Here is a 15,714-nt window from a genome sequence, read left to right as displayed (position 1 = left end):
AGGATGCTACGAGGCCCACTGGCACGAGATTACTGTAAGATTTAAACTAGTATATAGCAACGCCTCCACCATGCCAGACTTCCCCCCCAGACCCAGCTCTGTGGAGCAGGAGAAGCCCAAACTCAAGTTAAGGTCAATGCCACCTGGGGAGCTTGGGGAACGCTGCGAGGCAGATATGGGCCTGAGAAGGGCGTTCACTCCATCCTGTGGCCATCTGCACAGGAGCCAAGCTGGAGAGGGAGAAGTCCCTTTCTCCTCAGGACAACCCGCCTCCCAGGTGGCCTGAGGGATGCCCCCCCGCCCTGTCCCCAGGGTCCCACGTGCCCCCACACCGGCCCTCAACATACCATTACACGTGAGCCACCTGCTGTGAACACACACAGGCACAGACACATAGAACACACACAGACACACAGGCCCACACACACAAGCTCACACAGGCACATGTGCTCACACACAGGCACACACAAGCAGACACAGGCACATGTACACACACAGAGGCACACACACAAGCACACACAGGCACATGTGCTCACACACAGGCACACACAAGCAGACACAGGCACATGTACACACACACAGGCGCACACACAAGCGCACACAGGCACATGTACACACACACAGGTGCACACACAGGCACATGTACACACACAGAGGCGCACACACAAGCGCACACAGGCACATGTACACACACAGGCACACACAAGCGCACACAGGCACATGTACACACACACACAGGCACATGTACACACACACACAGGCACACACACAAGCAGACACAGGCACATGTGCTCACACACAGGCACACACACAAGCACACACAGGCACATGTACACACACACGGACACAGGTGTACACACACAGACACACATGCAGGCACACACACAAGCACACACAGGTGCATGTGCTCACACAGGCGCACACGTGCACACACACAGGCACACACAGGTGCATGTGCTCACACAGGCGCACACGTGCACACACACAGGCACACACAGGTGCATGTGCTCACACAGGCGCACACGTGCACACACACAGGCACACACAGGTGCATGTGCTCACACAGGCGCACACGTGCACACACACAGGCACACACAGGTGCATGTGCTCACACAGGCGCACACGTGCACACACACAGGCACACACAGGTGCATGTGCTCACACAGGCGCACACGTGCACACACACAGGCACACACAGGTGCATGTGCTCACACAGGCGCACACGTGCACACACACAGGCACACACAGGTGCATGTGCACACACACAGGCACACACAGGTGCATGTGCTCACACAGGCGCACACGTGCACACACACAGGCGCACACAGGTGCATGTGCTCACACAGGCGCACACGTGCACACACACAGGCGCACACAGGTGCATGTGCTCACACAGGCGCACACGTGCACACACACAGGCGCACACAGGTGCATGTGCTCACACAGGCGCACACGTGCACACACACAGGCGCACACAGGTGCATGTGCTCACACAGGCGCACACGTGCACACACACAGGCGCACACAGGTGCATGTGCTCACACAGGCGCACACGTGCACACACACAGGCGCACACAGGTGCATGTGCTCACACAGGCGCACACGTGCACACACACAGGCGCACACAGGTGCATGTGCTCACACAGGCGCACACGTGCACACACACAGGCGCACACAGGTGCATGTGCTCACACAGGCGCACACGTGCACACACACAGGCACACACACCCTCTGCTGCATGGAGCTGCCGTCTGCACCCTCCTGCTCTCTCACCCAACCCGCCCGTTTGCACAACATCCTGTGACTCATTTGTTTGCTCGGGATTAATGAACCTCCGTCTCCTCCACAGCAGCTCCTCGCTGATGAGACGGCTCGGTCCCTTTCAGGGTTTAATCGGAAGGAAACAGGGCACACCCCGCCTGATCTGAGGGGGAGGCAAGTGACTTTGTTTGACGTTGTCCCTGCAGCATGTGTGTCCCTGCCCGCACCCCTGCTCCCGGGCCCTCCCCGCCCCGGCCTCTCACCTTTCCTCGTCCCCTGTGTGCTGCCGTTGCTTTGCGGGGAGGCGCTGACCTCCATCTAGGCAGCCGAGGCTGGGGTGCAGAACAAGGAGGCAGCGGAACGAGAGGTTGGAACCGTGATCTCATGAGCAGCTGCTGCTCGATGTCCACGAGGAGTGGCTTACTGGGCAGACAGTGAGCCTGTGGGCAGCTGACAAGGGCTGAGTCCCTGTGCGGTACTGAGCTCTGGGACGAGGCGCTCCTGTCCACGCGGGTCATCAGCGCCCGGCCCTGTGAAACAGAGACTGGCATATCCGTGCCATCCACGCTATCTTGCCCAGAGAATGAAGTGCCTGCCCACCATCAGGCAGCCAGGAGCCAAGCGAGGCACCTGCCTCCCGTTTTTTTCCCCGCTTGTCAAGAGCTCCGGGTGAGAGGCACACTTCCGTGTGTGCTGACCTTTGCAGGTCACTGGAGTCAGGGTTCCCTGAGCTCAGCTAGTCCAGGCCCCCCCAGGCTTGGGGCAGCTAAAATGCAGCCTCCAGACCTCTATCCTCTGGTCCCTCTGCCTCCACCCTCCCAGGAAAAGTGTCTGGGTGATGGTGCCACCTCCACGGATGACATACTTTAAAAAGACCCTATTTGCTTCCTACCCAAATCTCCTCTAGGCAGACCTGACTGGGAGTAGGGAGGACCCAAAGAGGAGGCAAAGACATCCGTACTGTGTGTGTGCCTAGTTGCTCGATCCTGTCCAAACCTTTGCGACCTCATGGACTGCAGCCCGCCAGGCTCCTTTCTTCATGGGGATTCTCAGGCAAAAATACTGGAGTGGTTGCTATGCCCTCCTCCAGGGGATCTTCAAAGCCCAGGGATCGAACCCAGGTCTCCCACATTGCAGGCAGATTCTTTATCATCTGAGCCACTTAGAGAAGCCAAAAGACACCTACACTTAGTAAATTACATCTATCTAATAAACTCATGTATAGAATTGCCAGAGAAAATACAGGATGCCCGGTTATATTTGAACCTCAAATATACATACTAAAAATTATTTGTGGCTTATCTGAAATTCTAATTCATCTGGGTGCCCTGTACTTTTATGTACTAAATCTGGCAACCCCCATCTCCCAATTCCACTGCTTACTGGCTGTGTGACACTGGGCAAGTGACTTGACCCCTCTGGGCCTCTGTTTCCTCATCTCTAAACTACACATAAGTGCGTCAACCTTGTACAAGACTTCCCAGGTGGTGCTAGTGTTAAAGAATTCGCTTGCCAATGCGGGAGACACAGAAGTCACGGATTCGATCCTTGGGTCAGAAAGATCCCCTGGAGGAGGAAATGGCAACCCACTCCAGTATTCTTGCCTGGAAAAATTCCATGGACAGAGCCTGGTGGGCTACAGTCCATGGGGGTTTCAAAGAGTTAGACATGTCTGAGCAGCTGAACAAACACACACACACACTTTGTATAGGGCTGCTGAAAGCATTAAATGATGACCTTTGGAGCTTTGGAAGAGTTCTGGAAGCGTTGTAAGCTCTGTAGCAATGTCAGCTATTATCGACATTATTACTATTTGCCATTGTTGTTGTTCTACTGATATTACTATCAGTACATCCAAGGTTATAACCCAGGAGGTGGTATAAATGCAAAGATGCATTAAGACCCCTCCTCTTAGCTGTTGGGAACCTGAAACAGGAACTGCAGTGGGTGCCAGCTGGTGCTAAGGGAGTGTGGACATTTGCTTCCTGCTCAGTGGGGTCAGGCAAGGCACGAGACAACCAAGATGTATTGAGGCTTGCTCTGAGCTGCACTCTCTCCTGAGTATAGGGGTAGAAAGAGGAACCCAGCAAGCACCAGCCCTCAAAGAGCTCACAGCTGTGGGATGGCCAAGGGCACCAAGAGCCACATAAGCTCACACATGGTCTTAGGGCTGGGGCTGAGCTTGAGAGAGGGCTTCCTGGAGGAGGTGATAGAAAATAATGACGGGGAATTCCCTGGTGGTCCAGTGGCTAAGATTCTGTGCTTCCAATGCAGGGGGTGTGGGATCAATTCCTGGTCAGGAAACTAAGATCCCACATGTTGCACGCTGTGGCCAAAACACAAAAAATAAAAAGAATGACCAAAGATAGCCAGGCAAAGGCGTCCTTTGGGCTGGAGAGAGGACAGGATCCAGCCAGTTACATCTCAGGATGAAGGCACTGTCAGCAGAGGGAACTTCACAAACCATGTAGTTGTAAAGGCCAGGGTATCCCTGCAGACAGGTGAACAGACCTGTCCAGTGAAAGCACAGGAGGAAGCTGAAGAGAGAAGGCCTAGCTGAAGAAAGCCTTGGCTGGACTCCATGCGGACGAACTGGGTTTTGTCCTGGAGCAGTGGGGAGCAGTGGACACTGAGAAGCAGAGATGGCCAGTCACCGGCCATCAGGGAGGTAGAAAGGATTGGGGTGGAGCAGACAGATTGGCTGCTGGGGACCCAGTGCTGGGGTGACTTCAGGAGCCCAGAGCTCTGGGCAGTCTTTCAGGAACTCACCAGACAGTAGGTTACTGCTGAGCGTATCGGTGAGTCTTTGCAAACGTAATGATTCTACGAGTCAGTGATATGGCCGTGCCCAGCTGAAATGAGCACGCGGGGTCAGGTGGGCACACGCATGCCCTTGCATCTTTCTAGTGTGATGGCCCCACTCTCGTGGGCACAGAGTCTGGGGGGATGGGAGGGCCAAGCAGGCAGGGTAGCAGATCACCCCAGCACACAGGGGCTGGCCTCGAGTGAACAGACAAGAAGAGTGACTGGCTGGAGGAGGGAGAAGAGGCGGGAGATGGTAGAGCTGAAGGATCGTCAGCAATAGGAGACGGAGGACAGGCTGCAGTGTCACTCACACCCGATGGCCCAGGTTCCAGTTCCTTGCTGGATCCCGATGCACGTTCACATCTTTGAAAGTTCTCAACTTGAAGGTTCATACGTAGGGGACTTACTGTATTGTGTATTTATCCATTTATTGTCTAACTCTTCCACTGGAATATAAACTCCACTTAGGCAGGAGTTTTGCATCCCCGCTACTTCAAACAGGGCCAGGTACACAGTAGGTACTCAGGGTGGACTTTCTGAATGCCTGCTGGCCCTGACAAGCTGACTCTTACAAGTGGGCGCACCTCAGTCGTCTTTACAGCCTGTGGTTCCGCACTTTGACCATCAGGCGGCGCATCGACGTGCTCGAGGCCTCTGGATGCAGGGATCACACAGGGCCCAGAACCTCACAACCTGGCAGATTGGAAGAAGTGAGCAAAGTGAGATGTGAATGGCAGAAACCTTCCTCCTCTCCCTTAGCAGACATCTCTCCAGCACACACTGGGAGCCAGGCCTGTGCTCCATCGAGCCCTCTGAAAGTCAGGCTGGGGGACGGAAATGCGGGGTCTGAATGCATTGAGAAAAGAGCCAGGACCCAGGCGGGAGGTTTGACCAGAGCTCCGGTTTTATGGGCAGGTCCATGTGCTGCTCTGATGCTGGTAGAGTGTACATATCACAGCGTCAGACAAACTTGGTTCTAAATTCCAGTCTTTACCTGCTGTGTTATTTAGCAACGTCATTTGCTCTCTCTGAGCCCCCGTTTCCTAACCTATAAAGTGGAAGTCCTAATAGCAGCTGTTTAGAACGATGTGTGTGTGTGTGTTCAGTTGTGTCCGACTCTTTGCGACCCCATAGACTGTAGCCCGCCAGGCTCCTCTGTCCATGGGATTTCCCAGGCAAGAATACTGGAAGTGGGTTGCCATTTCCTTTTCCAGTTTCGAAGGATACTTGGTTTTATTTCGAGAATAAAACAAGAGAGCCCTTGGCCCGGTGTCATCCACAGAAACAAAACTAAATATTGTTCTCGAAAACTGGACCTGATCCTCAATATTTATCTAGCCCTTATCAAGCTACCCCTTCACTCTTCATATCGTAAAAATAATCCTACAACAACCCACAGGTATCTTTATTGCCTCACTTTCCAGATAAGAGGGCGAAGGTTGTCAAATTGTATAACTGTGTGTACACATTGCACCGCTTATAAAACGGTGGCCTCAAGCCAGGTTCTGCTCAGCAAACGTGCATGAAACCACCCTGCAGCCTCAGGTGCTCTGCCGGGTGACGAGGACCAGGATGAAGGAGGCTGCAGTCTAGGGACAGACAAACACATCTGGATCGTTTCCATAGGAGAGGTGGGATACTGAGAATGATATCCAGGATGCTATGGGATCATAGACAACAGTCCCTTGGTCCAACCAGGAAACACAGGAAGAGATGGACTGGGCCCTCCATGCATCGTGCTCATTCATGTTTGACTCTGCGACCCCGTGGACTGTAGCCCACCAGGCTCCTCTGTCCACGGGATTCTCCAGGTAAGAATTCTGGAGTGGGTTTGCCATGCCCTCCTCCAGGGGATCTTCTCTATGGACTCGGTAACCCCTTAGCTAAATCTGCAAGGCTGAGTAAGACTGATCCAGAAAAAGAAGGAACTCCAGCATCTCAAGTTAAAGAGCTACTTATGCAAAGGAACCCGCTATGAAACACATTCATGCTGGGGTCTACGTGTTGGTCAACAAGTTCGTCTGAGTTTTTCATACGATGTTATAGAAAAACCTGAATCAACACAATATCTTTAAATCCAGTGTTTAGTGAGCAGGACAGGCTGCCCAGGTGTCGCTAGTGGTAAAGAACCCGCCTGCCAGTGCAGGAGATGCATGAGACGTGGGTTCAATCCCTGGGCCAGGAAGATGCCCTGGAGGAGGGCATGAAAACCCAAACTAGTATTCTTGCCTGGAGAATCCCATGGACAGAGGATCCTGGAGGGCTACAGTCCATGGGTCACAGAGTCGGACACGATTGAGCGACCAGTCATGCATGTGCCCTCTGGCCTCTCTGCTCAAGTCCCCGTTGTCCTGGGTAGCAGAGCTGGGAGAAGGTCCTCAGGGGCTCCCTCCCACACAGGGAGATACAAGCAGTACCATCTACAGGGCAGGTGGCCAGAGAGGGGCAGAGGAAGGAGGAAGGCCCCCAGCCGCCTGCCAGAATCCTGGAGGACAGGTGAATAAATGGCAGAGAGCCAGCCCAGGACTGCAGAATTCATATGTGTCCGTTCCATAAGCAGCGCCCGGGAGCCAGCCCCCGTCCCAGGCAGGGTGTGACCCCTGGGGCTGACTTCCAGCTCCGGGCACCAGCTTGGCCTGAGTTCCATCAGGTCCTCTCAGGCCTCAGTCACCCAACAGTTAATGCGTTTTTCCTGACTGACAACAAGCTCAACACCACAACAGTCAACTATTTTTATCTCCGGATTAATCACAAAAGGCTAACGCTTCCACCTTCCCTGTGATTAAAAATTAGGAGACCAAGCTCTACAGTGGTTCAGGATAATAACCAATCCTGGGAGGAGGGGGGGTAGATGAATAATGCATCTCCAGGCTCCGGCTGCTTGAGACTTTCTCCCCACCTGGGCCCCCAGCTAAGGGCCAGGTCTGAATGGGGAGGTAACGAGAGGTCCCCTCCCGTCGGGAGCCACAGCTGCCAAGAAGGACTGTTGATTTCTATTCAGCCCCGCTGCCCCCAGCCCTCCCCCTGTCATCCCCCACCACCCTCACCCACCCTAGCCCCATCCGCGAACCCTCCTACCCCATCTGGTGTGCACCGAGGCGAAGGCCGATCAATAATGCATGGTTACATGAATAACCGGCGTGATAACCACTTATTCGGGAAGATGTAATCAGGGCCCATTCTGAGGGGGTGTGTGTGTGCGTGTGTATGTGTGCACAAGCATGCCTACGCACTCACACAACACAGCCCCACTCCCCTCTCCCCTCCTCTAACCCGATATTGTAAACACAGCATGAAGGAAAGGTCCAGCCTCGCTGTGCTTGCTTTTTAGAAAGGCTCCTTGCTCTCCATGCTTGATCACAGGCTGGTTCACTGAGCAAAGGCCCAGAGACAGCCTGTTCTCAAAACTGGTCTCACAGCAGAACCCGCTGGGAGCATTTATTTTTGGTTTTGGTCGCACCACATGGCTTCTGGGATCTTAGTTCCCTGACCAGGGATTGAACCAATGCCCCTTGCAGTGGAAGCATGGAGTCCTAACCACTGGACCACCCGGGAAGTCCTTTCTCTGGGAGCTTTAAGAAGCCCTGATGCTCTGGTCCACCTCCTGAGATGGGGATGCAGCTGCTCAGGGTGTAGCCTGGCAACAGGACATTTAAAACCTCTCTGGGAATGTCGTAAACTGCAGTGAGAACCGCTGTCTCGGGCCCAAGGCCAGTCAGTGCTCAGGAACGTTCGATATCCCCTGGTGTACTTTCACATTAGATGGCTGAGGAAACAAAACCGGACAGGGAGCTGCCTTGCCACTTCAGCCTCTGATTTAGGGCAATTTCCACAATCCCGCCCCCTCGACTTAACCCTGGGGAGGCCTCGGAGACAGGACGGCCAGGTGTTGATGCTGTTACCAAAGCTTCGGGTGGTCGTTTCCAGTTTTCCTGACCCTCAGCAGAGCTCAGTCTGAGTACCTCCATCCTGGGCGGCTCAAGGGGAGGCAACAAAGGGAGGAAGCAGGAGGCCAGCCCTGCTGCAAGGGTGGCCCGAAGCACAGAGATAAAATCCCCTCATACACACTGTCACACCCACCCCCCATTTACCGCAAGCCCTCATCCGCCTCCCTGTGGCTCTCTGGCCCCAAAGCACCACGGAGGCCTCTGGCACTAATGAGGGGGTAACGGGAGGGTGGGGTGGGGGGCTGGCCTCATCGTCCAGCCCACACCCACCATCTGCTTGCACCCAGGGCCCCCTGGGAGGCTGGGCAGGGTTGAATGAGGCCATCTTCCTCCCTGGGCCAGGATCACAGTAGAGGCCTGAGGCTGATGAAAGCAGCTTGGAAGCCCGAAGGGTTTTTTCCTCTCAGCAATAGAAACTTGAGCAATAGAAACCAGCCAGGCCATGGTTCTAAAACAGGCTTCCTAGAGGCCGGGAAGGGAGAGACAGGGGCACTGGCTCAAGGCATGCGTGTCAGGATACTTAACCTGCCCCAGAGCCTCCTGGAAAGAAGGGGAAAGTGTTAGTTGCTCAGTCACGTCTGACCCTTTGCAACCCCATGGACTGTGCCCACCAGGCTCCTCTGTCCATGGGATTGTCAAGGCAAGAATACTGGAGTGGGTTGCCATTTCCTTGTCCAGGGGATCTTCCCGACCCAGGAATCGAACCCAGTTCTCCTGCATTGTGGGCAGATTCTTAACCGTCTGAGCCACCAGGAGTTTCTTTCTTTCTTTCTTTTGAAAGATTGATTTATTTCTGGCTGTGCTGGGTCTTCATTGCTAAGCACAGGCTTTCTCTCATTGCGGCGAGCAGGGCCTGCTGCCTCAGCCCAGAGGTACAGAAGGTCGCTTGGGGCCTGAGTGGGAGGATGGACTTCCTCTGGCGACTGGACGAAGAAGTCCTTTTGCGTGAAGACCTCAGCCCTCACCTGACGACCCTGTCATCCATTCACTGAGCAAACACACAGCTCAGCCCTCCTCAGGCCTCCAGAACTGACTGACCAGCCCCTCCCCAGGGAGAAGACCAGGGACCCATCAGGGGGTCTCCAGGGAGCACTCTGCCCCTTCTGGTTTGTCCAGGGAGGAGAGGCAGGGCGCAGCAGGGGCTTGAGACCCTCCCTCGAGTGTCCACAAGCACGGACCTCAGAAGAGGCTCTGTGACCTTCGGCCAGTCACTTAGCTTCTCTGGGCCCCTTCTCCAAACAGTAGTCATCCATCACGGTCAGTGCCCAAGCAGCGTCCCATGGTTGTCATGGGGGTCAGAGACGTGATTGCACTTAGCAAAGGTTTACGGAGCTTGCGCCAGGCACCGGGCCCTGAGCTGGGCTCCGTGGGAGGCATCACTCTTCTCCTGGCAGCCCCCATCTCTCAGCGAGGACCGCACTGCCATGAAATAGAGGGCCAAGCAGGAGAGATTCATTCCAGCTCTGGGAGGAGGGAGTTGGAGCCGCTCTGGGAGAATCAGGTCCAAAGGTGATGATCACGGTTGCACAGCGCTTTGGAACGCTGTCTCAGACTCGAAAGTTTGCCTGTCACCTGTCCCTATGAGGGAAGCGGCCAGCCTGGTGCTCCAAGTGTCAGGGGACCTGCTTCCAGCCCTGGCCCCCTCCACTCGATCGCTGTGTGACCTTGAGCGAGTCACTTAATCCCGCTGAGCCTCGGTTTCCGGATCTGGGTAATTGGGATAATGATGTTTACCTAGCAAGACTGCGGTGAGGATTAAATCAGATAACAGATGTGACAGGGCTTTGTTTTCAAAGAGAGAAGTTAGAAAGGACAGGGTCCAGGCAGCAGTGGCACGCTCTCCGGTCTGCAAATCACAGCTAATGACGCCTGCCCTGTCCCCTCGCAGGCTGCCGCGCGGAATGAGATGATGACATGAGCGTCCTCTGCAAATAAACACGCGGCGCCTGTGTCGGGATTACTGCTGTCGTCGCTGTTATTGTTATAATGCAAGAGGATTATACATTTTATTAAAGGATGATAATTACTGTTTGTCAGCGGCTCCATAAAACCCACTCAGCCTTGCCCGAGAGGAGGGGGTGCCCTCAGCCTGACCTCTCCCCTCTCTCTCCCCACGCAGTGCCGCCCGACGACCCAGTGATCCTCGGGGGGCCTGTGATCAGCCTGCGGGCTGGGGACCCCCTCAACCTCACCTGCCATGCAGACAATGCCAAGCCTGCTGCCTCCATCATCTGGCTGAGGAAGGGAGAGGTGATCAACGGGGCCACCTACTCCAAGGTGAGGCGGGGTTGGGGGGATGTGAAGGAGGGGAGGCCGCCGGGGGGCAGGCAGCGGGCAGGGCACAGCTCTCCCCATCTCTTTGCAGCTCTTGGCTCTGCCTGTGTGATTCCGTGTCGCCTTTGGCTCCTAGCTCTTTGTCTCTCTGCGTCTTTCTTTCTCTCTCTCTCTCTCCCTGTCACTTTTTCTCTTGAGTGCTCTGGCTCTATTTTTCCGACCTTTTCTGTCTCTTCTCCTCCTCCTCTCTTTCCCAGGGGAATTGCTGGGCGTGGTGACAACGCTAAGAATGGAGTATGGTCAGAGGAAGCAACTCAGGGACAGAGGTGGACAGAGCCGAGGGTTGCCAGATAAAATACAGGACGTCCAGTTAAAAGCGAATCTCAGGTTTGCTGTTGAGTTGCTCGGTCATGTCTGACTCTTTGCGACCCCACGGACTGCAGCACGCCAGGCTTCCCTGTCCTTCACTATCTCCCTGAATTTGCTCAAACTCGTGTCCATTAAGTCGATGATGCCATCCAACCATCTCATCCTGTCGCCCCCTTCTCCTTCTGCCCTCAATCTTTCCCAGGCTCAGGGTCGTTTCCTCGCATCAAGTGGCCAAAGGATTGGAGCTTCAGCATCAGTCCTTCTAATGAATATTCAGGGTTGATTTCCTTTAGGATTGACTGGTTTGATCTCCTTGCAGTCCAAGGGAATCTCAGGAGTCTTTTCCAGCACCACAGTTCAAAAGCATCAATTCTAAACAACAAATAACTTTTCAGTGTAAGCGTGTTCCAAATATTGCATGGGCCATACTTATACTAAAGATTAGTCACTGTTTAACCGAAATTCAAATTTAACTGATGCCTGTATTCTCATTCACTCAATGTGCCCACCTTCCCAGTGCTGCCAGCTGAAGCTGTTTAGGTGTTTCCTGTCCCAGGTACCTGGCTCAGGGGTCAAGGAGGGCTGAATGCAGCCCATAATCCCTTACCAGCCCTGCACCTGCTGTACCTACCTGCTGGGGTGCTTTTCTCTAGCTCACACAAGATGCTGTGAGCTGAAGGGCTTCCCAGGTGGCGCTCGTGGTAAAGAACCTGCCTGCCAAAGCAGGAGATGTAGGAGACACGGGTTGGATCCTTGAGTCAGGAAGATCCCCTGGGGGAGGGCACGGCAACCCACTCTGGTATTCTTGCCTGGAGAATCCCATGGACAGAGGACCCTGGTGGGCTACAGTCCATAGGATCGCACAGAGTCGGACATGACTAAGGTGACTTAGCACAGATGTAACCTAAACTGCCTCCATAAAGGCCCCATGTCCAAATATGCGCCAGTGAGGCTTAGGGCTTCACCCTATGAAATCTAGGGGCACTCTATATATACATCGCAGATGGGGAAACGAAGGCAGAACGCTGACGTTACTATGACATGTGATGGAGCTCAGGTGTGGACCAGGTTTGTAGGACCCCAAGGCCCGCTCTACGATGCCACTAACACTCTCACCCAGGAAATATGCCGTGCAGATCCAGTGAGGGAAGGCAGTGATCCTAACAGCCATGCTTCCCTCTGCTCCTTCATGACCATCCTCTGAGGCAGGTGTCATTGCTCCCGTTGTACAGATGGGGACCGTGAAGCACAGCAATAGATAGATAGATATCAGGGGCCTGGCAGCTCTGACAAGCTATAGACCTGTGACTTGGGCTTACGGAGAAGGATGGATGACCCAGCAGCTCCCATGGACTCAGCCCTGGGGGCTGTCAGAGCCCAGCCCTCTGCAGCTCCCTTTCCCCCCAGGACTGTAGGTGCCATTGACCTCAGCAATTGTGTTGTCCCAAAGGCAGAGCAACCCCAGACTGGTTGTGCAAGAGAAGAGGCTGGAGGCATGAGCAGCTGAGACAGAGACAGAGAGACAGGGAGAGAGAGAGGCTGAGAGGACACTCATGTGCAACAGTCAAGTAGGATTCACGGTCTACAGGAAAAATCTCACAGGGCCACCCTGACAGCCCCCGAGGCTGAAGCCTCAGCGTCTATCACATGGTAAGTGGTTAAGCCCCTAGCTGGGAAGCCGGCATCCAGGCTCCACCACCGTCTAGCTCTGTGGCCATGGGCAAGCTAGCTAACCTTGCTGTGCCTCAGGGTTCCCATCTGTACAATGGGACCAATGGCACCTGCCTCAGAGGATGGTCATGAATGAGCAGAGGGAAGTATGGCTGAGGGAAGGATCACTGCCTTCCCTCACTGGATCTGCACGGCGCATTTCCTGGGTGAGAGTGTTAGTATCATCGCAGAGCAGGCCTTGGGGGTCCTACAAACCTGGTTCACACCGGAGCTCCACCACATGTCATGGTAACATCAGATCTCTGCCTCAATTTCCCCATCTGCAAAATGGGATGATGATAATAGGTATTATGATGTAACAGGTATCCATGTTACAATTGCTGTGAGACTTAAGAAGAATAATGCATCTGAGCACCGCAACAGAGAGTAGCCCTGCTCGCTGCAACTAGAGAAAGCCCCATGCACAGCAATGAAGACCCAGCACAGCCAAAAAAAAAAAGAATAGTGCATTGAAAGTAAGGGCTTTGTAAACATTCGCTAGCATCCTTGGCTCCTTCCTCCCAGAGCCGTGTCTCCCCCACCTGCTCTCCCCTGCAGAGGTCGCTCAGAAGGCCAGGTTTCGGTTTGCTGCTCCACTGCGGGCCTGCAGGGGAAGGGTGCTCCACCAGCCCCCACCCCCAATCCAGCACAGGCTGGGGTGCCTCTTCCTGAACCCAGGGCGGCCAGAACCCTCGTAGCCCAGGTGCCTGGGTGAGTGCTCGCGACTCCCAGCGGGTGTCTGGCTGCAGAAGCATGGGAGCTGATGAAAAGCCATCTCTCCAAGTCGTCTCTTCCTGGACACCCAGCCTCAGGCCGTCTTCTTTGGACCTGGCACCAGAATGGAGGCCACATGGCGGTCATCTGGAAGGCAGACCTGGGGAGGCAGGACAGGTTGTGGAAGAGGAAGGAAGCCAGTTTGGGCTGAGACCAGAGAAAAACCTTCCCTGGGAGCCAGGTTCCTGCTCCATCTGCTGCTCCCCAGCAGCCGCCGCCAGGTGGAAGGAGGAGGTCTTGACCCTGAAACAGTGGACAGGGGGAGGGTCGCTTGACCTTGGATGTCCACAGTCATGTCCATGTCTGCCTTGAAGCCCCTGACCTTCCAGCCCTGCGCCTCTGCTACTTCCAACTTCAGACTGCTGCCTGTCCCAGGGGCGCCCACCCACCACCACCAGGACCACAAGACTTCTTAGAGCCCAAGCTACGGATGAGTTCTCTGGCACAGCACCTCTCAGTGCCCTCCCTGCAGCTCAGCTCTGCACTCTGTCCCCACCCGCCCCCGTAGCATCCCCCGCCCCCTGCATCCCAGCTGTTCATCTCAGGCACCTGGAGCCTCCAGCAAGCTTCCAGCTGCTGCTCATCCTGGCCTTCTTTGTGAGGAGCATCCCTCCTGGCCCCAGGACACAAAACTAGGGGTCAGTCCGTGAGGACACAGGTTCTGGGGACACAAAGCGCGGCCCAAATCTCCGCCTTCTCTGACAGCCCTTAGTGATAACAGGCCCCAATGGATTCCCCAGGCAGCCTTAAAAGGGGAAGCAAAGAGAGATGATAAAAAAAAAAAAAAAAGAAAAGAAAAATTAAGGGACGCAGCAGGTGGTGAGTGAGGTGAGTGAGCAGGGAGAGGAGGCCCTGTTGCCAGGCAATCAGGCCCGCAAGCCCTTTCCAGGCTGTTTGCATATCAATGAACATCCCAGATTTAGCACCAAGCTGGGGGCACCCACGTTCCCTCCAAATCTCCTTCCTCCCTCACCAGTGGTCACCTCTCACCTTGGGGAGCTCCGCCTGTCTCTCCACTGCCCAGCCGAAGCCCTGGGGACAGCAGCCCACACTGGACAACCATACACAGGGTACAGTCTTCCTCCCCAGGAAAGCCTAAGGCTTCTCACCAACCGCCCCGCGCCCCCCACACCGCCAACTACCACTGCTGATTAAATGCCAAGTGCCTGCCATGAGTGATGGGAGGTGCACAGACAGGAAGCAGCGCGGGATAGGCAGGGGCCAGAGATGAGCCCTAAGCCACTGGGACAGTGGGGAAAGCTCTACGGAAGCTAGTAGGTCAGCAGCCAGTGGACACACACCCAGGAAGACCCCTGCCCTGGCATGTTCAACCCTGAACAGGTGAGGTATATATGCCCACTCCTGGTCCATATCTGCAGACACAGGTGGGACCCACAGGAGAGGCCATCAGGGTCACACTAGTGCCCACCAAGCTGCAGGGAGCGCTGCCCTAGGACTTGGAGGTGGTGGCCCCAGAAATGAGCGACTCACCACTAATAATAACCCACTTACCCTCTGGCTGAGGGTGAGCTAATGATGGTTTCACAAGCAGGAGGTGGGGGTGTTGGGGCCCGGTGTGTCCCCAGAGCCAAGTTCAGGAGAGGGAAGCCGGAGAAGGGCCAGGAGGACAGGGGAAGGGGGCCTGTGACAAGAATCAGCAAATCAGAGACTGTCTACCTGCCCCAGACGCCCCGGGAGGTCCCAGGGCTTCATTTGCATGTGAGAATGGAGGAGGTTGACCAGCCAGGCATGAAGGAAAAGAAAATAGAAAGCAGAGGCAAGGAGATGCAGAAGCAACAAGGGAGGGAGGAAAAAAAAATCAGGGTGAGAAGACCCAGGCCCTTTCTTTGCCCCAAGCTCGGCTCCCCCCTACCATGAAGGCTTTACTGGGAGAGGTCCTCCCCTGGGGAGCGGGCACTGTGCCCTCCCCCGGTTTAATGAACACATCTCCCCATCTCTAATTAGGTGGAACAAACAACTTGAACCAGAATTTTTATTTCCCAGAAAAGCACACGCCCGGACACAGTAAATATGTCATTAATCATCTTTCCGGGCGAGGAGCACCCTGGGTGCG

At 54.9% G+C, this 15,714-nt stretch overlaps 1 protein-coding gene across 1 annotated transcript in view; it reads left to right on the top strand.

Moving 5' to 3' along the window:
* KIRREL3 (kirre like nephrin family adhesion molecule 3) overlaps positions 1–15,714 on the top strand; it is a 165,240-nt gene that overhangs the window by 113,650 nt on the left and 35,876 nt on the right. Inside the window, exon 5 of the mRNA XM_052662417.1 lies at positions 10,633–10,790. Within this exon, the coding sequence (XP_052518377.1) occupies positions 10,633–10,790 (158 nt within the window). The remainder of the gene's footprint in view (positions 1–10,632; positions 10,791–15,714) is intronic.

Source organism: Budorcas taxicolor, chromosome 25, assembly GCF_023091745.1.
Source record: "Budorcas taxicolor isolate Tak-1 chromosome 25, Takin1.1, whole genome shotgun sequence".
Classification (NCBI taxonomy): Eukaryota; Metazoa; Chordata; class Mammalia; order Artiodactyla; family Bovidae; genus Budorcas; species Budorcas taxicolor.
This window is presented reverse-complemented; position numbering and strand designations above follow the sequence as displayed.